This window comes from Somniosus microcephalus, chromosome 4 (genome assembly GCF_052327205.1).
Source record: "Somniosus microcephalus isolate GS21.2 chromosome 4, FLI_Smic_1.0, whole genome shotgun sequence".
Classification (NCBI taxonomy): Eukaryota; Metazoa; Chordata; class Chondrichthyes; order Squaliformes; family Somniosidae; genus Somniosus; species Somniosus microcephalus.
Window position 1 is genome coordinate 315,570,747 of NC_140990.1, and position 23,573 is coordinate 315,594,319.

At 49.0% G+C, this 23,573-nt stretch overlaps 1 protein-coding gene across 2 annotated transcripts in view; it reads left to right on the plus strand.

The window, feature by feature from the left end:
* The first annotated feature begins 11,764 nt into the window (after window positions 1-11,764).
* dnpep (aspartyl aminopeptidase) overlaps window positions 11,765-23,573 on the plus strand; it is a 120,074-nt gene continuing 108,265 nt past the window's right edge. The window contains exon 1 of one of the 2 annotated variants that reach the window (XM_085986773.1): window positions 11,765-11,989. Coding sequence is in view for 1 of the 2 variants with exons in the window: in XM_085986769.1 (XP_085842895.1) it covers window positions 12,088-12,150 (63 nt within the window). In the remaining variant the exon portion in view is untranslated. Of the gene's footprint in view, window positions 11,990-12,054; window positions 12,151-23,573 lie in introns of those variants that run through there. The other variant, XM_085986769.1, reaches the window with a different exon arrangement.

Sequence of the window (23,573 nt, forward strand, 5' to 3'; positions counted from 1 at the left end):
TATGGAGTCACTGTTGTAATGTAGGAAACATGGCAGCCAATTTGCGCACAGCAAGCTCCCACAAACAGCAATGTGATAATGACCAGATCATCTGTTTTAGTGCTGTTGGTTGAGCGATAAATATTGGGTCAGGACACCGGGGGGTAACTCCCCCTGCTCTTCGAATAGTGTCATGGGTTTTACGTTCACCTGAGAGAGCAGACGGGGCCTCGGTTTAACGTCTCCTCCGACACCTCCTGAGAGAGTGCAGCCCTCCCTCGGCGGTGCACTGGAGTGTCGCACCTAACTACTTGGTGCCGAGTCTGCGTGTCGGACGGGGGCCTTGATGTTGCTGCCAGCTGCAGATACGGGTACCAAACGCAAATGGTATGCCCACCATAAGAGGTAGAAGGCATGGCTTCCTCCACACAGTGTGGGCGTATCACAGACGCTTCAGTCAGTCACTTATTTGGACGTTAAGGCAGCTGCCGTCCTCATTCAAAGTATCACTTGCTCTCAAATTAAAGTGTGGGATTACATTGCCCGCTGCCAATGCCAATTAAAGGAGTCAGGCCGCGAAGCAGCCCACCTCTTGAGATCTGATACAAGACCTTCGTCGAAGGCCCCTCTGATGTGCCTGGGTCAGCTGAAGGAATCTGCGTGGGCAAAGAAACCAGTCACTCAGCAGGAATGGACTCTGTGTCAACTGGAGCGATTACCAGCAACCAACACCGCCCCCACTCCCCCACACAAATACCCGAGCAATGATCCCATGGCTGTACTTGGGAAAGAGCAACGAGGTTCTCCCAGTGTCCCACCCAACGTTCCTCCCTCAGTCAACACCACCACCAAAAAAATATATAGGTGCATCTTCTCTCAGCCAATTCAGCTGTGACTCTCGCCTCAGAGTCAGGAGGTTGAGGGTTCAAGCACCACTCCAGAGACTTGAGCTTATAAGCCAGGCTGACACTCCCAGTCCAGTACCGAGGGAGCGCTGCACTGTCGGAGGTGCCGTCTTTCGGATGAGACGCTAAACCAGGTGGATGTAAAAGATCCCACGACACTATTTTCAAGAAGAACGGGGAAGTTATCCCCGGTGTCCTGGGGCCAATATTTATCCTTTAACCAACATCGCTAAAACAGATTATCTGCTCATTATCTCATTGCTGTTTGTTGGTCCTTGCTGTACACAAATTGGCTGCCAAGTTTTTTCCACATTACAACAGTGAACATTTCAAAAGTACTTCATTGGCTGTAAAGTGCTTTGGGACACCCTGAGCTCGTGAAAGGCGCTGTAGAAATGCAAGTCTTGCTTTTCCTTCTTTTCTTTCATGGTTTTGAACACCTCCATTAAATCTCCCCTTAACCTTCTCTGCTCTAAGGAGAACAACCCCAGCTTCTCCAGTTACTCCATTAGTGGTGGCTGGGTCAATATTCTGGGATTCCCTGCCTAACACTACTGTGGGAGTACCATCACTGCGTGGACTGCAATGGTTTCAAGGAGAAGGCCCACCACCATCTTCTCAGGGCGACTAGGGATGGGCAATAAATGCTGGGCTTCAGGGATGCCAGAAATTAAAATCAGCTTTCAACCCAAAGTGAACTGAATACTAGCCCAAAAGAAGCCCAATATTATGTTGCCTAACAAGCTCAAAGTAAGCCCATTAAACATGGTATGTTCAAGTTTCATGGCAGTTCGGTAGGAGGCCACATACTGCTTGGATAATAAGGGCTCGAATTTCCAAGCCCCGTGGAGGCGGGTTTGGAGGCGGGAGTTGGGGGGGGGGGGGAAATTGCAGAATCGGGGGCACGAACCCTTCCCGCCCCCAACCTACCTCCATGCCCGTTTCCCAGGAGGCGGGTATCCGACCTGTGTTGGGAGCCGCCTCCCCGAGGCGGGAAGGGGATTAGTGCCAATTAACTGCCTGTTAACAGGCAGTTTTTGGCCTAATCCCTATTTTTAGCCCTGAAATGTGGGCTTCCCAATGGCTCCAAACCACGCCAAGTTAGCGAGTCGGACCGTCGGGCTGAAGGGCTTGGAGGGTTCGAGATGTCCGGTGTTCAGGTGAGTGATGGGTGCATGAGTGCAGAGGTAAGTGTGTTTGGTGTGTGTAAAGTGTTTAAATAAATTTTACTTACCTTTATTTACTAATGCAGGCTTCCTTCCTTCAGGTCTCGGGAGTCCCTCATCTCACCGGCACAGAAAGCAGAATGGCCGCGAGCTGTCAAAAGTTGCACCATTCTGCTTTCTGTTCTGGAAAGATTTCTAACTGAGTCTGCGGCGAAGGACTCAAGTTAGAAGTCAGATTGTCAGTGTTTGACAGCTTCACAGAGCTGTCAAACGCTGATATTTCATCTGTCAAAAGCTCTTGACAGATGAAATGTCAATCCCTGATGTCACCTGTTGCCGGGTGGCCCTTAATTGGCCTGCTGAGCCCGCTGGGCGGGCTCAACAAGGTCAATCAAGGGAAAATCGCATGGGTTGGCCACAAATCGATGGAGGCGGGACTACAACCCAAAAAGTGGGAGTCCTGCCTCCATCACGTCCCCATTGACAAAATCCAGTCCTTAAGAGTCTAAATGGGGTAGAGGAGCAAAGGGATCTAGGGGTACAATTGCACAAATCACTAAAAGTAGCGATGGAGATTAAGGCCATAAAAAAAGTAAACTAAGCACTGGGGCTTATTTCTAGACGGATAGAATTGAAAAGCAGGGAAGTTATGTTAAACTTGTATCGAACCTTGGCTAGACCACACATTCAGAAGAAACTTCTTGACCCAGAGAGTGGTTAGAATGTGGAACTCGCTACCACAGGGAGTGGTTGAGGCGAATAGTATAGATGGATTTAAGGGGGGGGGCAGATAAACACATGAGGGAGAAAGGAATAGAAGGATAGGCTGATGGGGTGAGATGAAGAGGGGAGGGAGGAGGCTCGTGTGGAGCATAAACACCGGCACGGACCAGTTGGACCGAATGGCCTGATTCTGTGCTGTAGACTCGATGTAACTTGTTGAAGTTTCACAGTCTGTTTTAGTCTTCAGATATCGGAATCTCAGCTCTGAACAAGACGCACAATGTGTAGCTAATCTAGGATAGTGTTTTTGAAATTGTTCAAATCCCTCCACGGCCTTGCCCCCTCCCTATCTCTGTAACCTCCTCCAGACCTACAACCCTCCAAGAACGCTACTGCATTCCTCCATTTCTGGCCTCTTGCGCATCCCTGGGGATGAACATAGTAGTGTTCTTCGATGCAGATACATCTGAGAATCAGGCTACATATAGAAAGGTCAGAGGAGAAGTGAAAAAGAAAATAAGAGGGGCAAAGAGAGGGTATGAGAATAGAATGTCAGCCAACATAAAAGTTAATCCAAAGTCTTCTACAGGCATATAATTAGCAAAAGGGTAGTAGGAAGAGGGGTGGGGCCGATTAGGGACCAAAAAGGAGACCTACGCATGGAGGCAGAGGGTATGGCTGAGGTACTAAATGAGTACTTTGCATCTGTCTTCACCAAGGAAGAGGATGCTGCCATAGACATAGTGAAGGAGGAGATAGTGGAGACACTTGATAGGATAAAAATTGATAAAGAGGAGGTATTAGAAAGGCCCGCTGTACTTAAAGTAGATAAATCACCAGAAGCAGATGGGATGCATCCTAGGATGCGGAGGGAATTGAGGGCGGAAATCGCAGAGGTACTGGTCATAATATTCCAATCCTCCATAGATATGAGGGTGGTGCCAGAGGACTAGAGAATTGCAAATGTTACAACATTGTTTAAAAATGGGTGTAAGGATAAACCCAGCAACTACAGGCCAGTCAGTTTAACCTCGGTAGTGGGGAAGCTTTTAGAAACAGTAATCAGGGACAAAATTAACAGTCACTTGGACAAGTGTTGATTAATTAAGGAAAGCCAGCACAGATTTGTTAAAGGCAAATCGTGTTTAACTAACTTGATTGAGTTTTTTGATGAGGTAACAGAGGGTTGATGAAGGCAATGTAGTTGACGTAGTGTACATGGATTTCCAAAAGGCGTTCGACAAAGTGCCACATAATAGGCTTGCCAGCAAAGTTGAAGCCCATGGAATAAAAAGGACAGGGGCAGCATGGATACGGAATTGGCTAAGTGACAGGAAACAGAGAGTAGTGGTGAACGGTTGTTTTTCGGACTGGAGGAAGGTATACAGTGGTGTTCCCCAGGGGTCGGTATTAGGACCACTGCTTTTCTTGATATATATTAATGACATAGACTTGGGTGTACAGGGCACAATTTCAAAATTTGCAGACGTACAAAACTTGGAAGTATAATGAACAGTGAGGAGGAGAGTGATAGACTTCAAGAGGACATAGACAGGCTGGCGGAATGGGTGGACACGTGGCAGATGAAATTTAAAGCAGAAACGTGCGACATGATACATTTTGGTAGAAAGAATGAGAAGAGGACATATAAACTAAAGTGTACAATCCTAAAATGGGTGCAGGAACAGAGAGACCTGGGGGTATGTGTGCACAAATTGTTGAAAGTCGCAGGGCAGGTTGAGAAAGCAGTTAAAAAGGATTACGGGATCCTGGGCTTCATAAATAGAGGCACAGAGTACAAAAGTGTGGAAGTTATGATGAACCTTTATAAAACACTACTTCGGCCCCAACTGGAGTATTGTGTCCAATTCTGGGCACCGCACTTTAGGAAGGATGTGAAGGCCTTAGAGAGGGTGCAGAAAAGGTTGACAAGAATGATTCCAGGAATGAGGGACTTCAGTTACGAGGATAGACTGGAGAAGCTGGAGTTGTTCTCCTTGGAGCAGAGAAGATTGAGAGGAATGCACTGCCTGAAAGGGTGGTGGAGGCAGACTCAATCTTATCTTTGAAAAGGGAGTTGGATAAGTATCTGAAGGAAAAAAAATTGCAGGGCTACGGGGAAAGGGCAGGGGAGTGGGACTAGCTGAGAATCGACACGGACTCGACGGGTCGAATGGCCTTCGTCCGTGCTGTAACGATTCTATGATTCCTTCACCCCGCCCATTGGCGGCCGTGCCTTCAGCCATCTAGTCCCTAAGCTTTGGAATTCCGTCTCTGAACCTCTCAGCCTCTCTCCCTCTCTCTCTCTCATCCACCAAAAAATATAGCGGGTGTCCCACGTATTCTGCAGTGAGCAATGATTAGAGGTAAGCTGGTAATCCTGGGGTGCTACTCCACAAAACAGAACCCGCGGATGTCGAGTGAAGGCACAATTGGGCATGACTGTGATGACACCATGATCAAACATTGACTGCCCTTACAGTCCTTCAGATCAGACGTTAAACCGAGGCCCTGTCTATCTGCTCAGGTGGAGGTACACGATCCCACGGCACTATTTCGAAGAAGAGCAGGGGGAGTGCTCCCCTGGGTGTCCGAGGACCAACATTTATCCCTCAACCAACATCACTAAAAAAAAACGATTAATTATCATTTGCATAGAAATATATTCATACTTCATTGGTCTGAAGTATCCTTCTGTTTGTCGAGCACTGATTGGTGGGTTGAGACATCAGTTGTTAGGATTACCATGGAAATGCTTGGAATCCATTGTCCGAGTGGGAGTGGATTTATAATGGCCCAGAAATTCGGGTCGGGGGCTTCCCGCGGGTGCAAGCCTCCGACCTGCACTTACCTAGCGCGCCGGCCGTTGAGCTGTGGGCCCGTGTGGAATTGCGATCCTGGGCCTCCTCCAACTGCCGGCGCGCAGTGCTTGTGTATCCCAGGGGCGCAGTTAGTTCGATGCGTCCCCTGGGATCACGTGGGCCATGGGGAGCCAATGGCAGCAGGGAATGCTTCATTCATAAGTTTGACAGGAAGAGCTGTCAAAACTGTAAACACTATAAGCCCCAAAACATCACTAAATCTTCAAATAATTTTTTTTTAAATCACATTTTTAAAATAACTATAAATTATATAAAATAACTATTTTAAACAATAATTTAAATTTTTGAAAAAGTTAATTACATTTTCTAACAGGGCTAAAAATAAACTTACCTTTCTTTAAAGTATTTAAAAATAATAAACCTGTGGAAAAATGTTTTAATTTTAATTAATTCACCACTTACCTTGTTAAAAGCAGGCCTTGCGCCTGCTTTTTATATGCGTAACTCCTGGAGACTTACCCTCCCGGAGAAACCTGCAAAAAAAACGTAAGTTCAATGCGCACGCGCTGCCTCTCCGGCGCACGCGTTCCACCTCTTAACCCCTTCTTTCAAGGGAATGGAAGTTCCGATTTCCCGCGCATGCTCAGTGCATGCACGAAACCGGCACTTTCGTTGGGCCTACGGGTGAGTACCCAGCGCGTACTCACCCGTGGAGACCCGAATTTCTGGGCCATTATCCTTACAGGGATCTATCATCAGAATTAAAGTAAATTAGATAGTTTGTACACTTTAAATATAAAGGTTTATTGATATATAAACTGTACCAGAGCTTGTACCTTGAATTAAGATAGTTGTGTAGCTTCATTAGTCAGGTAAACTTGCAAAATATTTTTTTCTTGGTGACCTCTTCTCATACAACGGCAACAACCTGCATTTATATAACACCTTCAGGTGTCAGCCGTGGCTCAGTGGGCAGCACTCTCGCCTCTGAGTCACGAAGGTTGTGGGTTCAAGTCCCACTCCAGAGACTTGAGCACATAATCCAGGCCGACACGGTGGCATAGTGGTTAGCACTGTTGCCTTACAGCGCCAGGGACCCGGGTTCGAATCCGGCCTCGGGTGACTGTCTGTGTGGAGTTTGCACATTCTCCCCGTGTTTGCGTGGGTTTCCTCCGGGTGCTCCGGTTTCCTCCCACAGTCCAAAGATGTGCAGGTTAAGTTGATTGGCTATGATAAATTGACCCTTAGTGTTAGGGGAATTAAATACGTGTGGTTACGGGGATAGGGTGGGATATGTGTTGGTGTGGGGGTTACGGGGATCGGGTGGGATATGTGTCGGTGCAGGCTCGATGGGCCGAGATGGCCTCTATCTGCACTGTGGGGTTTCTGTGATTCTGTGACACTCCCAGTGCAGTACTGAGGGAGTGCTGCATTGCCGAAGGTGCCATCTTTCAGATGAAATGTTAAACCGAGGACCCGTCTACCTGTTGAGTTGGATGTTAAAGAACCCCCGGGCGCTACTTCACAGAAGAGCAGGGGAATTCTCCCTGGAGTCTTGGCTGACATTTACTCTTTCAACTCACATCACTAAAAAAAACACAGATGATCTGGTCATTTATCTCATTGTTGTTTGTGGGAGCTTGCTGTGCACAAATTGGCTGCCATGTTTTCCTACATTACAACAGTGACTACACTTCAAAAGTATGTAATTGGCTGTAAAGCGCTTTGGGACGTGCTGAGGTTGTGAAAGGCGCTATAGAAATGCAAGTTCTTTCTTTCTTTAATGCAGTAAAACGGCCCAAGGCTCTTCAGAGGAGCGTAATCAGAGAAAACTTGACCCCGAGCCAAAGAAGGAGACATTAGGACAGGCGACCAAAAGCTTGGTGAAAGAGGTAGGTTGTAAGCAGCGTCTTAAAGGAGGAGAGCGAGGCGGCGCGGTTTCGGGAGGGAATTCCAGAGCTTGGGGTCCAGGCAGCTGAGGGAAGCCATGGTATGAATTGGATGAGTATTCAAACAGTCACAAGCACCACCTTCCTCTCCCCTGACCTTGTACAGGACACCTGACTAGGCTGAAGCCAGCAATATCTGTACTCGACTGGAAGAATTCCAGGGAAGCTTTGCAATTGTCGGTTACCCGCGATGTCTATCAGCTTAGGTTCAGTATCCTGTTATCTGCCAGATGATTTGAAGCTTTAGACTTTTTCTAATTACCTTCAGGAAGAAACTGGCTCGTAACAAAGCCAGAGCACAAAAAGTGTCTTTTGTTTGCACGAGTTAGTTTTAATTTCTTTTTAATTAATTCTTGGGCTGCGGGCGACACCAGCGAAGCCAGCATTCATTGGCCATCGCTGGATGACCTTGAGAAGAAGAGCAGGGGAGATCTCCCCGGTGTCCTGGCCAATATTTACCTTCAATCAACATCACTAAAACAGATGATCTGCTCATTATCACATTACTGTCTGTGGGAGCTTGCTGTGCGCAAATTGGCTGCTGCGTTTCCTACATTACAACAGTGACTACACTTCAAAAGTACTTCACTGGCTGTAAAACGCTTTGGGACATCCTGAGGCCGTGAAAGGCGCCATATAAATGCAAGTCTTTTTTTATGGTCGTCTAGTGGTTATGGATCAATAATCCAAGAGGTTCAGAGAATCAGAGAATCATAGACTCTTACAGCATGTTGGTTGAGGGATAACTATTGGCTCAGGACACCGGGGATAACTCCCCTGTTCTTCTTCGAAATAGTGCCACGGGATCTTTTATGGCCACTTGAGAGAGCAGACGGGGCCTCGGTTTAATGTCTCATCCGAAATACGGCACTTCCGACAGTGCAGCACTCCCTCAGCACTGCACTGGAGTGTCAGCCTATATTTTGAGCTCAAGTCTCTGGAGTGGGGCTTGAACTCACAACCTTCTGACACAGAGGCGAGAGAGTGCTACCTGACGTAAAAAAACTACTAGGCATTTGGTCTAAGCGTTAAACAAAGCTTTAATCACCTGTTTTACAACACGGAGGTCGAGTTGTGCCCTTCACTAGTTCCTGTTAAAGAATGTCCTGAGCAAGCTGGGCCCATGCCTGAGTATTTATACTCTCCCTGGACAGCGCCATCAGCAGGCCACCCAGTATTATTTCATAAGTCATTTCCACATGAATGACAAGATTCATGTCACTACCCGCTGAGCTCCGGCCAACACCTGGCACCATTCCTCTCCACCCTCTCACAGAAACATTGGGTCTTCTCCAAACTGTCACCGTGGCGCCCTTAGTTACCGATGTTTTTTTGTGTTGGTGTAATGGAACAATCCACCTGAGTCACCCCAAGAGCATCTGGTTTTTATTAGTGCAGTCAGCTACCAGTAGCTATCTTGATGCTGCAGGGGCTAAGAATAGGATGAAGCATTGAGACACTTGGCAGCATTGAGCGTCTGACAGCTGCATCAGGCCTCCGATCAGAGCCAGGCAACAGGAAGAGAAATCGTCCCTGCCACCAACTGTTGCTTTAAGCGTGGCGCGTCAGTGTGAAAGTCACTGCCGTGGTCGCGGGCAAAGTAGGATTCTTCGCTGAAACGCAATGATTGTTCGCCTGCATTAACATTCCGTTTATTCTACCGAGTTTCAAAGGGTTATAGAGTGTTTCTCTCAGCTGAATCAGGGAGGCCCCAGGGTCAGTCTCTGGTGTCGTGTCCAGTTGCCAGTATGGGATACTACAATTGGTGTCAGCAGCCAGGCTTCCCACTCCCATTGAGAAATGTCAGTGCATGGCAGCACTTACAGCCAATGAAGTTGTAGTCACTGTTGTAATGTAGGAAACACGGCAGCTAATTTGCACACAGCAAGCTCCCACAAACAGCAATGTGATAATAACCAGATAATCTGTGTTTTAGTGATGTTGATTGAGGGATAAACATCGGCCCCAGGACACCGGGGAGAACTCCCCCAGCTCTTCTTTGAAAGAATGCTGTGGAATCTTTTACGTCCACCCGAGGGGACAGACGGGACCTCGGTTTAACGCCTCATGCGAAAGACGGCACCTCTGACAGTGCAGCACTCACTCAGTACTGCACTGGGGCGGCTGGATTTTAACAGCCCTGAGGAGGCGGGTTTAGAGGCGGGACTGCTGGGGAAATCAAAAAGAATGGGAGCGAGTCCTGAACCTGCTCCCAACCCACTTCTAACCAATCTTCCCGGGAGTCAGGTCCCTGATTTGCGCAGGGACCCGACTCCTAGCGGCGGGAAGAGGATTATAGCCACTTGACTAACAGGTAGTTAATAGGCATTTAAGAGGCTTTATCCCATTTTGAGACTTCTGCTGCAGGCTTCCTGACGTCGGGGAACCCCGCCAGGGTAAGTGAGGCATGCTGTGGGTCTGTTGTTATGTTGGTGTTTGGATGACAGCTGCAGAAGTGGTGTGAAGAATGCAATGGGACACTGGTGAGTATCAGAGGTAAGGAAATGTTGGGAAAGTCATTTTTAATGGCCCCGATTTTCCCCCAGCCGTCAGGCAGGGTTTCAGGTGGGCAGGGGCTGAAAATCCCGAATTTGGGGGTCCCGACACCATCCCGCCCAAAACCCCGCCCCACGTAAGTTTCAGGGGCGACGGGTACCCGCCCCGCACTGGGACCCGCCGAAACCAGGCGGGAAGGGATTAGTGCCAATTAACTGCCTGTTAACAGGTAGTTAACAGGCAGTTTTTAGCCTAATCCCTATTTTGAGGGGTTTTGTGTGGGTTTCCTGACGGCTCCAAACCACGCCAGGTAGAGCAGGTGGGCCGTCGGGTTGAAGGAGTTGGAGGGGCCGCGATGTCGGTGCTCAGGTGAGTGATGGGTGCATGAGTGTAAAGGTAAGTGTGTTTGGTGTGTCTAAAGTGTGTAAAGAACTTTTACTTACCTGTACATACCTTCACAGCCTTTCTTCCTGTAGCCGCCGGGAGCGCATCACTCAGCTGGAACTGAAAGCTGAACGGCTGCGATCTGTCAAAAGTGACAGCCTTCAGCTTTGAGTGCCGGTAAGAGTTCTAACTGAGTCTGTGCAGAATGACTCATGTCAGAACTCAGACTGTCAGTGTTTGACAGCTTCAAACAGCTGTAAAACACTGATATGCGGGCTCAACAAGGTCAATCAAGGGAAAATCACGCGGATTGGCCGGACATTGAAGTAGGCGGGTCAAAAACCCGAAAGGGGAAGTCCCGCCTTCTTCCCGACAGTTTCGGGAAAATCTACCCCAATGTGTTTAGCTTTTTCTGTAGGTGACAAGTTGTTTGTGTGGCCTCACCTCAATGGGAGAAGTGACAGATCGCTTCTGTACCCTCACCTGCATCTGCCATCTGTTTTATCCTAAGGAGAGAGTCACTGGAGAGCCTGGGTGCAAGGGCTCACCTTTGTACAGTGATTGTCAGTGTTTGACAGCACCTCAATGCTGTCAAATCATCTGTCAAAAATAACTGGTTCATGTCCCTTTAAGAAAGCCGGCAGATGAAGCGTCACCAACGGACGTCATCTGACACCGGCTTTCCCTTAATTGGCCGGCAAGCCCACAGGGCGGGGCTTAACAAGGCCAATCAGGGGAAATTAGCGTCTGTGCGTCGGACATCGCTGGGGGCGGGACTAGAACCCGGAAGGCAGCAGTCCCGCCCCCCCAACTTGTCTCGGTGAGTAAGAATCCAGCCCGGAGCGTCAGCCTGGATTATGTGCTCAAGTCTCTGGAGTGGGGCTTCAAACCATGACCTTCTGACTCAGAGGTCAAGAGTGCCGCCCAGCGAGCCACGGCGGACACAATGGGCTCGATTTTAATGGGCCTCAGAGGGCGGGATTGGTGGCGGGTCGGCAGCGAAAATCGGAAAAAAGTCCCGGTTGCCTACGAACCCACCTCCCCACCGCCCCCCCCCCCAATGCTACTTTCCTGAGTGTCGGGTCAGCCGCTCCCGAAATGACCTGACAACAACTGCCGGGACAGGCAATCAAGGCAGTTAGCAGCCTATTAAGTGCCTTGCTAATCCTATTTTAATCAGCCATTCCGATTTTGGTGCTTTTGGCTGCTGTTTGCCATCTTCCGAGAAACACGGCAGCTGCAATGAGTCGGGTTTCTCGAGGACATGATTTGTTGTCGGTTGCTGCAGCCGCTTAAAAGCGTTCCTGCAACATGGCTGACATTCAAATGCCACAACTTTGTTGTTGGAGGTCTGGGATAAGATTTAGCAACTCGACTGACATTGTGACTGTTTAACAACAGAAAATGCTGGAAAAACTCAGCAGGCCAGGCAACATCCGTGGAGAGAAATTAGACTCAACGTTTCGGGTCAAAACCCGTTATCAAGACTAAAGAGGCACAGGGAATGAAATAGATTAAGAGGCAGGCTGGGAGAGAACAAACGAGAAGTGAAGAGACATTAAGAGGTATTCAAAACGAGACGAGATGGTGATAGGACTAGTGGAGACAAAAGACGGCTCTAGATTAGGTGTGAAATGCGCTGGCGGAATGGGAGACAGCTGCCATGTGGGAGAGAGAAAAAAAAGAAAGTGGGGGAAAGGCCAAAACAAAGGTGTGGATAAAAAATGTAAGTAAAAATGTAATAGGGGCCGAGGTTATGATCTGAAATTGTTGAACTCGATATTGAGTCCGGAAGGCTGCAAAGTGCCTAATCGGAAGATGAGGTGCTGTTCCTCGAGCTTATGCTGAGCTTCCGTGGAACAATGCAAGAGGCCGAGGACGGTGAGGTCCGAGTGGGAATGGGGCGGTGAATTAAAATGACAGGCGACCGGAAGCTCGGGGTCACCCTTACGGACTGAACGGAGGTGTTCCGCAAAGCGGTCGCCCAATCTGCGTTTGGTCTCCCCAATGTAGAGGAGACCGCATCGTGAGCAGCGAATACAGTATACTAGATTGCAAGAAGTACAAGTAAATCGCTGTTTCACCTGGAAGGGGTGTTTGGGGCCCTGGACAGTGGGAAGGGGGGAGGTATAAGGGCAGGTGTTACATCTCCTCTGCTTGCATGGGAAGTTCCCAGGCAAAGGGGAAGGGGTGCTGGGGGTTATAGAGCAGTGGACTAGGGTGTCTCGGAGGGAGCGGTCCCGACGGAATGCTGAAAGGGGAGGGGAGGGGAAGATATGTTTGGTGGTGGGATCACGTTGGAGGTGGCGGAAATGGCGGAAGATGATCCATTGAATGTGGAGGCTGGTGGGGTGAAAGGTGAGGACAAGGGGAACCCTATCGTGGTTCCGGGAGGGAGGGGCCGGGGTGAGGGTAGAAGTGCGGGAGATAGAACGGACACGGTCGAGGGCCATGTCAACCACGGTGACTGTTTAACCTGACAGTCATCTGCAGTGTGACCTGATTGGAATAATTTCAGGCCACTTCGACTGTGCGCTTGCAAGCTTCTTGCCTCAACTGAAATCTATAGCAGCAGTCGGGGAACCATTTACATCCTCTCATCCTGGTCGTCAAATTCGGAGGAGGAGCAGCCGCGGCAGCACCACAACCAGCCACAACAGCAGCAGCAGCACCAGGAGCGCCAACCTCCTCCTCACCCACCTGATGTTGCACAGGGCAGAGGCCATCAGCGCAGGGCTGCACCGCGCCGCAGGAGATAACTCCTGTAATGTATATACCTTTAAGGGGGGAACTACTTTTTACAGCTCATGTATACTGTAGTACCGGCAGTGACCACACCTGTATATAGCACTGAGTAGTAATCTGTACAGGCAGTTCCAGAGTGAGCCACGTTGAGTAAACACCTGTTGTACCGTTCTCCTGCAGTCTGTGTCTTACTACTGACGGACACAACATTGGCGATGAGGCAAATTCGATCCTACCTGCAACTCTACATCACCTCCCAGGGATTCGTTCCTGGAGACCACTAGATTGGAGGTCAAGGCCAGAGACACGGGCGTCGACCACGGGCAACCGCCCAGTCATCCAGCAGAGACTCGAGAATTGCGGGGGAGGCTGTTGAGAGCCAGGCTTGGCTTTCCAGTCGCGGTGGTCCAGCAAAACGGGCTGGCAACAGGTAGTGCGCAGACCCTTCCCGGACAGCGGCGGGCTAGAGCCCAACCGAATGGCACAGCAAAGGGCCGAGCAGCGTCGACGGGAGAGAGAGAGAGAGGGCAGAGTGCACAGGGCGCAGCCGGTGTTCAGGGGCCGAGCAGCGTCGAGGAGAGGGAGAGAGATGCGCAGAAACCCACGAGGCGCCGCCATTGCCACGAGGACCGCCGAGAGCGGCGTTGGCAGCAGCGCAGGAGAAGCGCGCGAAACCTACAGGGCACCGCCATTGCCACGAGGACCGCCGAGAGCGGCGTTGGCAGCAGCGGGGGAGGAAGGAAAGCACGGGAGACGCCATTTTAAGCCATTGTAAACCACACCCAAAATGCCGAAGAGTGGCAGTATCACCGCATTTGACAATGAAGTCGAAGATTGGACTACATATGTCGAACGAATAGAGGTATACTGCAAGGCAAATGAGGTGTCAGATGACAAGAAAGCGCCGGTATTGTTGAATTCAATGGGTGCAAAGACGTATGGTTTATTACGAAATCTAGTAACCCCAGCGAAGCCAGTGGAAAAGAGTTTTGGAGACATAGTGACGATACTACAGGAACATTTAAACCCCACACCGCTGCTGATAGCAGAAAGATTCAAGTTTCACAAACGGAACCAGCATAAGGATGAAAGCAATGCTGAATATTTAACAGAACTGCGCAAACTATCGAAACACTGCCAGTTTGGAACGGGACTGGCAGATACCTTAAGGGACAAGTTTGTGTGTGGGCTTCAAAGTGAAGGAACCCAGAAACGGCTTTTATCTGAAAAGGACCTTACGCTGGACAAGGCTTTCAGCATTGCGGTGTCATATGAATCACAGAATCACAGAATCTACAGTGCAGATAGAGGCCATTTCGGCCCATCGAGCCTGCACCGACACATATCCCACCCTATCCCCGTAACCCCACGTATTTAATCCCCTAACACTAAGGGTCAATTTATCATAGCCAAATCAACCTAACCTGCACATCTTTGGACTGTGGGAGGAAACCGGCGCACCCGGAGGAAACCCACGCAGACACGGGGAGAATGTGCAAACTCCACACAGACAGTCGCCCGAGGCCAGATTTGAACCCGGGTCCCTGGCGCTGTGAGGCAACAGTGCTAACCACTATGCCACCGTGCTTAAATTGTGTTTTTTTTGTCCTTGGATATGTAGGTTATGAGTTACAATTTTATGTTATGAGGACTGGGCGTTGCAGAGATACAACAGAGACCGCAAGAATATGGCACAAACGAAATGTCATACAGAACAGAGAAGTGCTATCACTGCGGCAGAACAACACATGACCACAATGATTGCTGGTTCAAAGACAAAGTGTGCAGACAGTGTGGAAAAGTAGGACACATAGCATGAGTCTGCAGGTCGGGAAAGAAAACCAGCAATAAGAAATCTCCAAAAGAAAAGTACAAGAAGGTACATAAGGTGACGGAGAATAGTTCAGACAAACAAAAGAGTGATACCGACTCCGAAAACAGGGAGCTGAGTTGTCTGAAACTACATAATGTGATCAAAACGGAGGATCACTGAACCATTTGGATCACTCTCAAGATAGCAGGAGTCCAGGTAAAAATGGAATTGGACACAGGATCAGCCCTAACAGTCATAAACCGACAGGACTACGAGCGGCTATTCTCACACATACCCTTGAGAGACACAAAAATTATTTTGAAGACGTACACGGGACAAAAAGTCTACCCCAAAGGAAAAGTAAGGGTGACCGTTATATATAACGGTAAGGAAACACCAAAACTAGACCTGTATGTATTGCAAGATGGAGGACCACCATTACTGGGATGTGAATGGATCCGGAAAATACAGCTGGATTGGCATTCCATACAAGCACTGACTGTGGCTGCCAAAAAGGATGACGACGTCACACCTGGGCGACTGTCAAAGATCCTAACCGACGCGCAAGAAGTGTTCCAGCAAGGACTCGGAACACTAAAAGGCATGACAGCAACAATTAAAATCGAAGAAAACGCAAGCCCAAAATTTTTTAAGGCCAGACCGGTACCTTATGTGATCCGCCCAGCCGTCGAATCAGAGCTGGAGAGTTTGGAACATTCAGGAGTACTGTCCAAGGTAGACTGGAGCGAGTGGGCTACACCCATCGTCCCTGTGATGAAAAAGTCGTTGAGCAGCATGCCTGGGGAACCAAGGAAGGTTCGCATCTGTGGGGACTTTAAGGTAACAGTGAACCCAGTCCTTCACACCGTGCAATATCCACTTCCGCGGATTGAAGATATTTTCACCTTGCTATCTGGAGGGAAACGCTTCATTAAGATTGATCTGGCCCAGGCGTATCTGCAAATGGAGGTAGAAGAAGCATCAAAAAAATACCTCACAATCAACACCCATAAAGGTCTCTACCAATACAACCGGCTGGTATTCGGGGTAGCATCAGCTCCGGCTATTTGGCAAAGGGCAATGGAACAAGTCCTGCAAGGGATCCCAGGGACCCAGTGTTATTTGGACGACATCCTGGTCACGGGCGAAAATGACAGTGATCACCTCGCCAACCTGGAGCAGGTGCTCACTAGATTGAAGGAATATGGGCTCCGAGCTAACCGCCCCAAATGCGAGTTTTTTAAAAAACAGATCTCGTATTGTGGCCACGTTTTCAATAAAGAGGGGTTACATTAGTCCCCAGAAAAGATTGAGGCAGTAGTCAAGGCTCCAGCACCGGAAAACGTGTCACAACTGAGGTCATTCCTCGGGCTGGTAAACTACTACCATAAGTTCTTGCCAAATTTGTCTACAATACTACACCCACTGAACACCCTACTGCAAACTGGAGTGCCATGGAAGTGGAGTGACGAATGTAAACGAGCTTTCCAGAAGAGCAAAACACTAATCACATCGAAAGAGGTATTGGCCCATTTCAACCCAGCACTACCAATTCGGTTGGCATGTGATGCGTCACCTTACGGCATTGGAGCGGTGCTGTCGCACAAATTCTCGGACGGCTCAGAGAGGCCAATAGCCTTTGCGTCACGATCACTAACCTCAGCCGAGCGTAACTACACCCAGATTGACAGGGAGGCCCTCAGCCTAGTGTGGGGAGTGAAAAAGTTCAATCACTATCTGCACGGGCAGAAATTCACCTTGCTGACTGACCACCAGCCTCTTGTCTCCAGTTTTAATCCGAAGAAGGGCGTTCCGGTGATGACTGCGCAACAACTACAAAGATGGTCACTCTTCTAGGGGCGCACCGCTATGAGATTGAATATAAGGGCACGAAACAGCATGGAAATGCTGATGGGCTATCATGCCTGCCACTGCCTACTGCAGAGGAAGCACCAGCAGTGGATCCTGTTGAAATATTTCATTCGACTATAGTTGAATACCTACCGGTAACTAACGCTCGTATAGAAAAGGAAGCCCGAAATGACCCGACACTGTCTCGGGTATATGATTTGACGGTGAAGGGATGGCCAGCACATGGCGACTCACTGTTGCCAGCATTCTCGACAAGAAGAGAACAGCTGTCAGTGTGCCGGGGGACCTTGATGTGTGGATCCCGAGTGGTAATTCCACCCAAGTTAAGGGATAGAGTGCTCAATGAGCTTCATGAGGGTCATCTGGGAGGGGTAAAAATGAAAAGCCTTGCCAGGGCTTATGTGTGGTGGCCGGGAATCGATAAACACATTGAGGACCTGACCAAGAGCTGCTCAGGATGCCAGAAAGTCCAAAATGCACCACCACATGCCCCTCTACACCCATGGGAGTGGCCCTCATCTCCATGGCAACGGGTGCATATTGATTTTGCTGGTCCATTCATGGACTCAATGTTCTTAATAGCAGTGGATGCGCACTCGAAATGGCCTGAGGTCATCAAAATGTCCTCCACCACCACGGAGAAAACTATTGCAGTCCTACGGACCATTTTTGCCAGGAACGGCTTGCCAGAACAGATTTGCTCCGATAACGGACCACAGTTTGTGTCCGAAGAGTTCCGGAGGTTTATGCAGAAGAATGGGGTAAGGCATTACACATCCGCCCCGTATCATCCAGCCACAAATGGATTGGCTGAGGGGTTCGTACAAACCTTTAAGAAGGCAATAAAGGCTATGTACAATGACAACATTCCGCTGCAACATAAGGTGGACAATTTCCTGTTCGCCTACCGGAATGCGACACATGCAGTTACCAACCAGGCCCCGGCCATGATGTTCTTTAACCGAAGGTTAAGATCTCGCCTGGATTTGCTCAGACCAAACGTACGAAGAGATGTTGAGAGTAAGCAATTCCAGCACATCCATGAGAAGCCAACAAGGAACTTCAATGTAGGGCAACCAGTCTTGGCCCGCAACTACCGAACAGAAAAATGGCAGCCAGGAACGATATGCACACGGCAGGGCCCACTAATGTACACAGTGGACGTTGGGGAGAACATCGTGAGACGCTATGCTGACCAGATCCTAGAGTCACAGGAACAAGTCAACCCCATGCCTCGCCCATACGTACCTGGTGATGAACCCAATGTACAGGTCGCATCTACCCCAGAAACAGTAGCATCGGACGCTGATGACCCAACCGACGACAGGGTGCCAGAATCGCCTCCGCACCAAGAGCGAGACACTCGGGAAAGGCGCTATCCAGAAAGGATCAGGAAGCCTCCCCAAAGACTGAATATATAAATGGACTATTTTCAGCTAACGTTGAATGTTAAAAGTGTTAATTGTAATTAGTTTGATATTTAATTGTTAAATGAGTGTTATGGTACTGTTAATCTAAAAGGGGAGGAATTGTAATGTATGTACCTTTAAGGGGGGAACTACTTTTTACAGCTCATGTATACTGTCTTACTACTGACGGACACAACACCTCCCAACACAAGGTTTACAGGCAGAGGATCAGCTTCCTCAGCATGACTGAGCAGCAGTGCCAAAGGAGGCTGAGACTTTCGAGAGACGTAGACGCTGACACCTGCGCAATGCTGTACCAACACCTGGAGCCCAGAGGAGCATGTGGACGCTCCTTACCAGTGGCTGTCAAAGTCATCACCGCACTCAACTTCTTTGCTTCGGGCTCCTTCCAGGGATCAGCTGTAGACATCAGCGGCATCTCCCAGACGGCCGCACACACCTGCATCACGCAGGGCACCGATGCCCTCTTTGCTAAGGCGAACAATTACATCCACTTCTCCACGGATGGCCCAAGTGTGACAGTGCGTTTGGTTGGCTTTGCCAGTATGGCAGGCTTGCCAATGGTGCAGGGCGTCATAGACTGCACACATGTAGCCATTAGGGCCCCCTATCATAACCCAGATGTATTTGTCAACCGCAAGGGATTCCACTCCCTGAACGTCCAGCTGGTGTGTAACCACAGGAAGATCATCATGCATGTTTGCGCTAAGTACCCTGGCAGTAGCCATGACTCCTTCAAAAATAACTTCATTGACTGTAAAACGCTTTGGGATGACCTGAGGTTGTGAAAGGCGTTATATAAATGCAAGTCTTTCTTTTAAATTCTGGAACTAGCATTTCTACAGCACCTTTCACAACCTCAGGACGTCCCAAAGCGCTTTACAGCCACTGAAGTTATTTTTGAAGTGTAGTCACTGTTGTAATGTAGGAAACACAGCAGCCAAATTGCATGCAGCAAGATCCCACAAACAGCGACATGATAATGACCAGATCGTCGCTGGGTCAAAATCCTGGAACTCCCTCCCTAACAGGACTGTGGGAGTACCTTCCCCACACGGGACTGCAGCGGTTCAAGAAGGCGGCTCACCACCACCTTCTCAAGGGCAATTAGGGATGGGCAATAAATACCGGCCTTGCCAGCAACGCCTACATACCGTGAATGAATTTAAAAAAAAGATAATCTGTTTTAGTGATGTTGGTTGAGGGTTCAATATTGGCCAGGACTCATAGACAAAGGCAATCCTGCCTATGTGTCAATACTGAGATGTTACAGCTCAACTTTCCACTTCCAATTTCTTCTAACCTACCCGTACAAGCTAACCATTTATACTGTTCAGTTTCTTGGCTGTGCTAATCTGTAGGCCTCCGCATCCCTCACCCCTCACACATATCTCGGTGTTAACTTGTCTCTATCAAGCTGTCCCAGCCCTGCTAGAGTTGTGGTAGTGGAGTGGTTATGTTACTGGACTAATGATCCAATAGAACTGGGACTAATAATCTAAATGGATGCAAGTTCACATCCCACAACCCACGGCCAGGAGAGAAATTGGCATTCCCCCAGTTACTCTAGATTGCGCCCTGTCCTTTGCCATAGCTAATCCAAACCTTATGATACTATGATCGCTATTCCCTAAATGTTCACCTACTGACACTTGCTCCACTTGACCTACCTCATTCCCCAGAACCAGATCCAGCAATGCCTCCTCCCTCCTCGAGTCAGAAACATATTGATCAAGAAAGTTCTCCTGAACACACTTCAGAAATTCTTCCCTTCTCTGCCCTTTAACACTTTACTATCCCAGTCTATAATAGGATAGTTGAAGTCTCCCATTATCACTACTCTACAGTTCTTGCACCTCTCTGTAATTTCTCTGCAAATTTGCTCCTCCATATCTTTCCCACCAGTTGGTGGTCTATAGAATACACCTAGTAGTGTAATGGCACCTCTATTATTTCTTAACTCTAGCCATATAGATTCTGTCCTTGACTCCTCCAGGACATCCTCCCTCTCCAGCACTGTAACATTCTCCTTAACCAATACGGCCACACCACCTTCTATCTTTCCTTCCCTATCTTTCCTCAACACCTTATAAACCAGGAATATTTAATACCCAATCCTGCCCTTTTTTGAGCCAGGTCTCAGTTATTGCCACAATATCATATTCCCATGTGGCTATTTGTGCCTGTAGCTCACTTACCTTGTTTACTACGCTTCGTGCGTTCACATACATACACTGTAAACCTATCTTAGACCATCCTGTATTCTCTCTTAGTTTGACCCCACCTACTACCTTACTATTTCTTACTTTAGTGCTCTCTACCTCTCCCAACCCTTTGAGCACTTTATTTCCCCATTCTAATGTTACAACCTGGTGCCCATCCCCCTGCCAAATGAGTTTAAACCCTCCCCAACAGCATTAGCAAACCCCCCCACGAGGATGTTGCTCCCAGCTCGGTTGAGGTGCAACCCGTCCGGCTTGTACAGGTCCCACCTCCCCCAGAACCGGTCCCAATGTCCCAGGAATCTAAAGCCCTCTCCCCTGCACCATCTCTCCAGCCACGTATTCATCTGCTCTATCCTCCTATTCCTGTACTCACTAGCTCGTTGCACCAGGAGTAATCCAGAGATTACTTACTACCTTTGAGGTCCTGCTTTTTCATCTCTTTCCTAGCTCCTTAAAATCTGCCAGCAGGACCTCATCCCTCTTTCTGCCTATGTCGTTGGTACCAATATGGACCACTACCACTGGCTGTTCACCCTCCCCCCTCAGAATGCCCTGCAGCCGCTCAGTGACATCCTTAACCCTGGCACCAGGGAGGCAACATACCATCCTGGAGTCACGTCTGTGGCCGCAGAAAAACCTATCTGTTCCCCTAACTATCAAACTATCAAATCCCCCCTCACACTCTTCTTCCCCCCGCCCCGTACAGCTGAGCAACCCATGGTGCTGCAGACTTGGCTCTGGCTATACACCCCAGAGGAACCATCATCCTCACCAGCACTCAGAGCCAAATTCTGGTTGGAGAGCGAGATGCACTCAGGAGACTCATAAGAACATAAGACATAGGAGCAGGAGTAGGTCGTTTGGCCCCTCGAGCCTGCTCCTCCATTCAATAAGATCATGGCTGATCTGATCTTGGCTGCTGAACTACCTGCCTGGTCCTCCTGGTCTGTCTGGTGGTCACCCATTCCCTCTCTGCCTGCACATTCCTTCTCTGACGTATGAGGAGAGATTGGGTCGATTGGGCTTATACTCGCTGGAGTTTAGAAGAATGAGAGGGGATCTCATTGAAACTTATAAAATTCTGACAGGACTAGACAGACTAGATGCAGGAAGGATGTTCCCGATGGCGGGGAGTCCAGAACCAGGGGTCACAGCCTAAGGATAAGGGGTAAGCCATTTAGGACAGAGATGAGGAGGAATTTCTTCACCCAGAGAGTGGTGAACCTGTGGAATTCTCTACCACAGAAGGCAGTTGAGGCCAATTCATTAAATATATTCAAGAAGAAGTTAGATATATTTCTTAAGGCTAAAGTGATCAAGGGATATGGGGAGAAGGCAGGGACAGGGTACTGAATTTGGATGATCAGCCATGATCTCATTGAATGGCGGAGCAGGCTCGAGGGGCCGAATGGCCTACTCCTCTTATCTTCAATGTTTCTACGTTGACCACCTCCTGAAACGTGCTATCCACAAAACTCTCGGCCTCACAGAGGCACCGCAGTGACACCAGCCTCTGCTCAAGCCCCGAAACCCGGAGCTCGAGCTCCTCCAGCTGACGACACATCCTGCACGTGTGGTTGTCCAGGACACGGGAAGCGTCCTGGAGACCCCACATGGCACAGGATGTGCACTCCGTGGGACAAGCAGCCGGTCGAATAATCAATGTTCCCATTAATCGGAACGCGGGCTCTACGGGGAAGTAGACTCAGAGTTCCACAAACAGCCTTCCAGCTCAGCATAAATCACTTGGCAAAACGTCCCTCCACAAGTTTGTTTAGGTGCAGCTGTAGAAACTGTCACGGTGAGTTGTGACCCAGGGATAGATTACCAAATAGGAACAGGAATCCAATTCCCCTCTTTCACCCACCCCATGAAAGAATTACCGTTTTTTTTTTACTTTCGGCCTTGAAATGCGCCTTACTCTGAGATTAATATCGCGGTCTAGCCTAGCACTTTTATAGGCACAACCAAGGCCTAACTGTTTGTTCCTGTCTTGTAATTGAAACCCAGCCCACTGCACCTTCTGTTCAGGCTCTTCCCAGTTACATTTGTCACTTTGCTACTCGTGCCCTCGGTCCCTTTCGAAGAATTAATGAAATAGGAGCAGGAGTCGGCCATTCGGCCCCTCGAGCCTGCTCCGCCATTCAATGAGATCATGACTGATCTTCAACCTCATCTCCACTTTCCTGCACTATCCCCATAGCCCTTGATTTCCTTAATATCCAAAAATCTATCGATCTCTGTCTTGAATATACTCAACGACTGAGCCTCCACAGCCCTCTGGGGTAGAGAATTCCAAAGATTCACCACCCTCTGAGTGAAGAAATTTCTCATCTCAGTCCTAAATGGCCGACCCCTTATTCTGAGACTGTGACCCCTGGTTCTAGACTCCCCAGCCAAGGGAAACATCCTCCCTGCATCTACCCTGTCAAGCCCTGTAAGAATTTTGTATGTTTCGATGAGATCACCTCTCATTCTTCTAAACTCTGGAGAATTTAGGCCCAATTAAACACTCGCAAAGGATTATCGTAAACTGTGAACAACCTGTCGGCAACGTTCCCTCCACACTGCGCGGGTGTGCAGCCACGCAGCGATCGGGAAGGTACCACACAGGATGCGCACAAGCTGTTCCCTCTAAGATATTGTGCGGGCCGCGAATTTAAAGGTACCGCGCAGAAAACATTTCTTTTAAGAGGAAACATTGCTCGTTGGGGGCGTGGTTTTTTTTTGCACGAGTTTTTTTTTTCTGGAAGCTTCTGCATTGACCAGCAAGCAATTTTTTTTGCTGTCCATTGAAATGTTTCTTTAAAATTTATTCTTGGGCTGCGGGCACTGCCGGCGAGGCCACCTCCGTTGGCCATTAAGAGCCGATTATCAAAATCCACGACAAGGCCTTGGACAACGTGGACCACTTTCCATACCTCGGGAGCCTACTGTCAACAAGGGCAGACATCGACGACGAAGTCCAACACTGCCTTCAGTGTGCCAGTGCAGCCTTCGGTCGCCTGAGGAAGAGAGTGTTTGAAGACCAGGACCTCAAACCCGGCACTAATCACATGGTCTA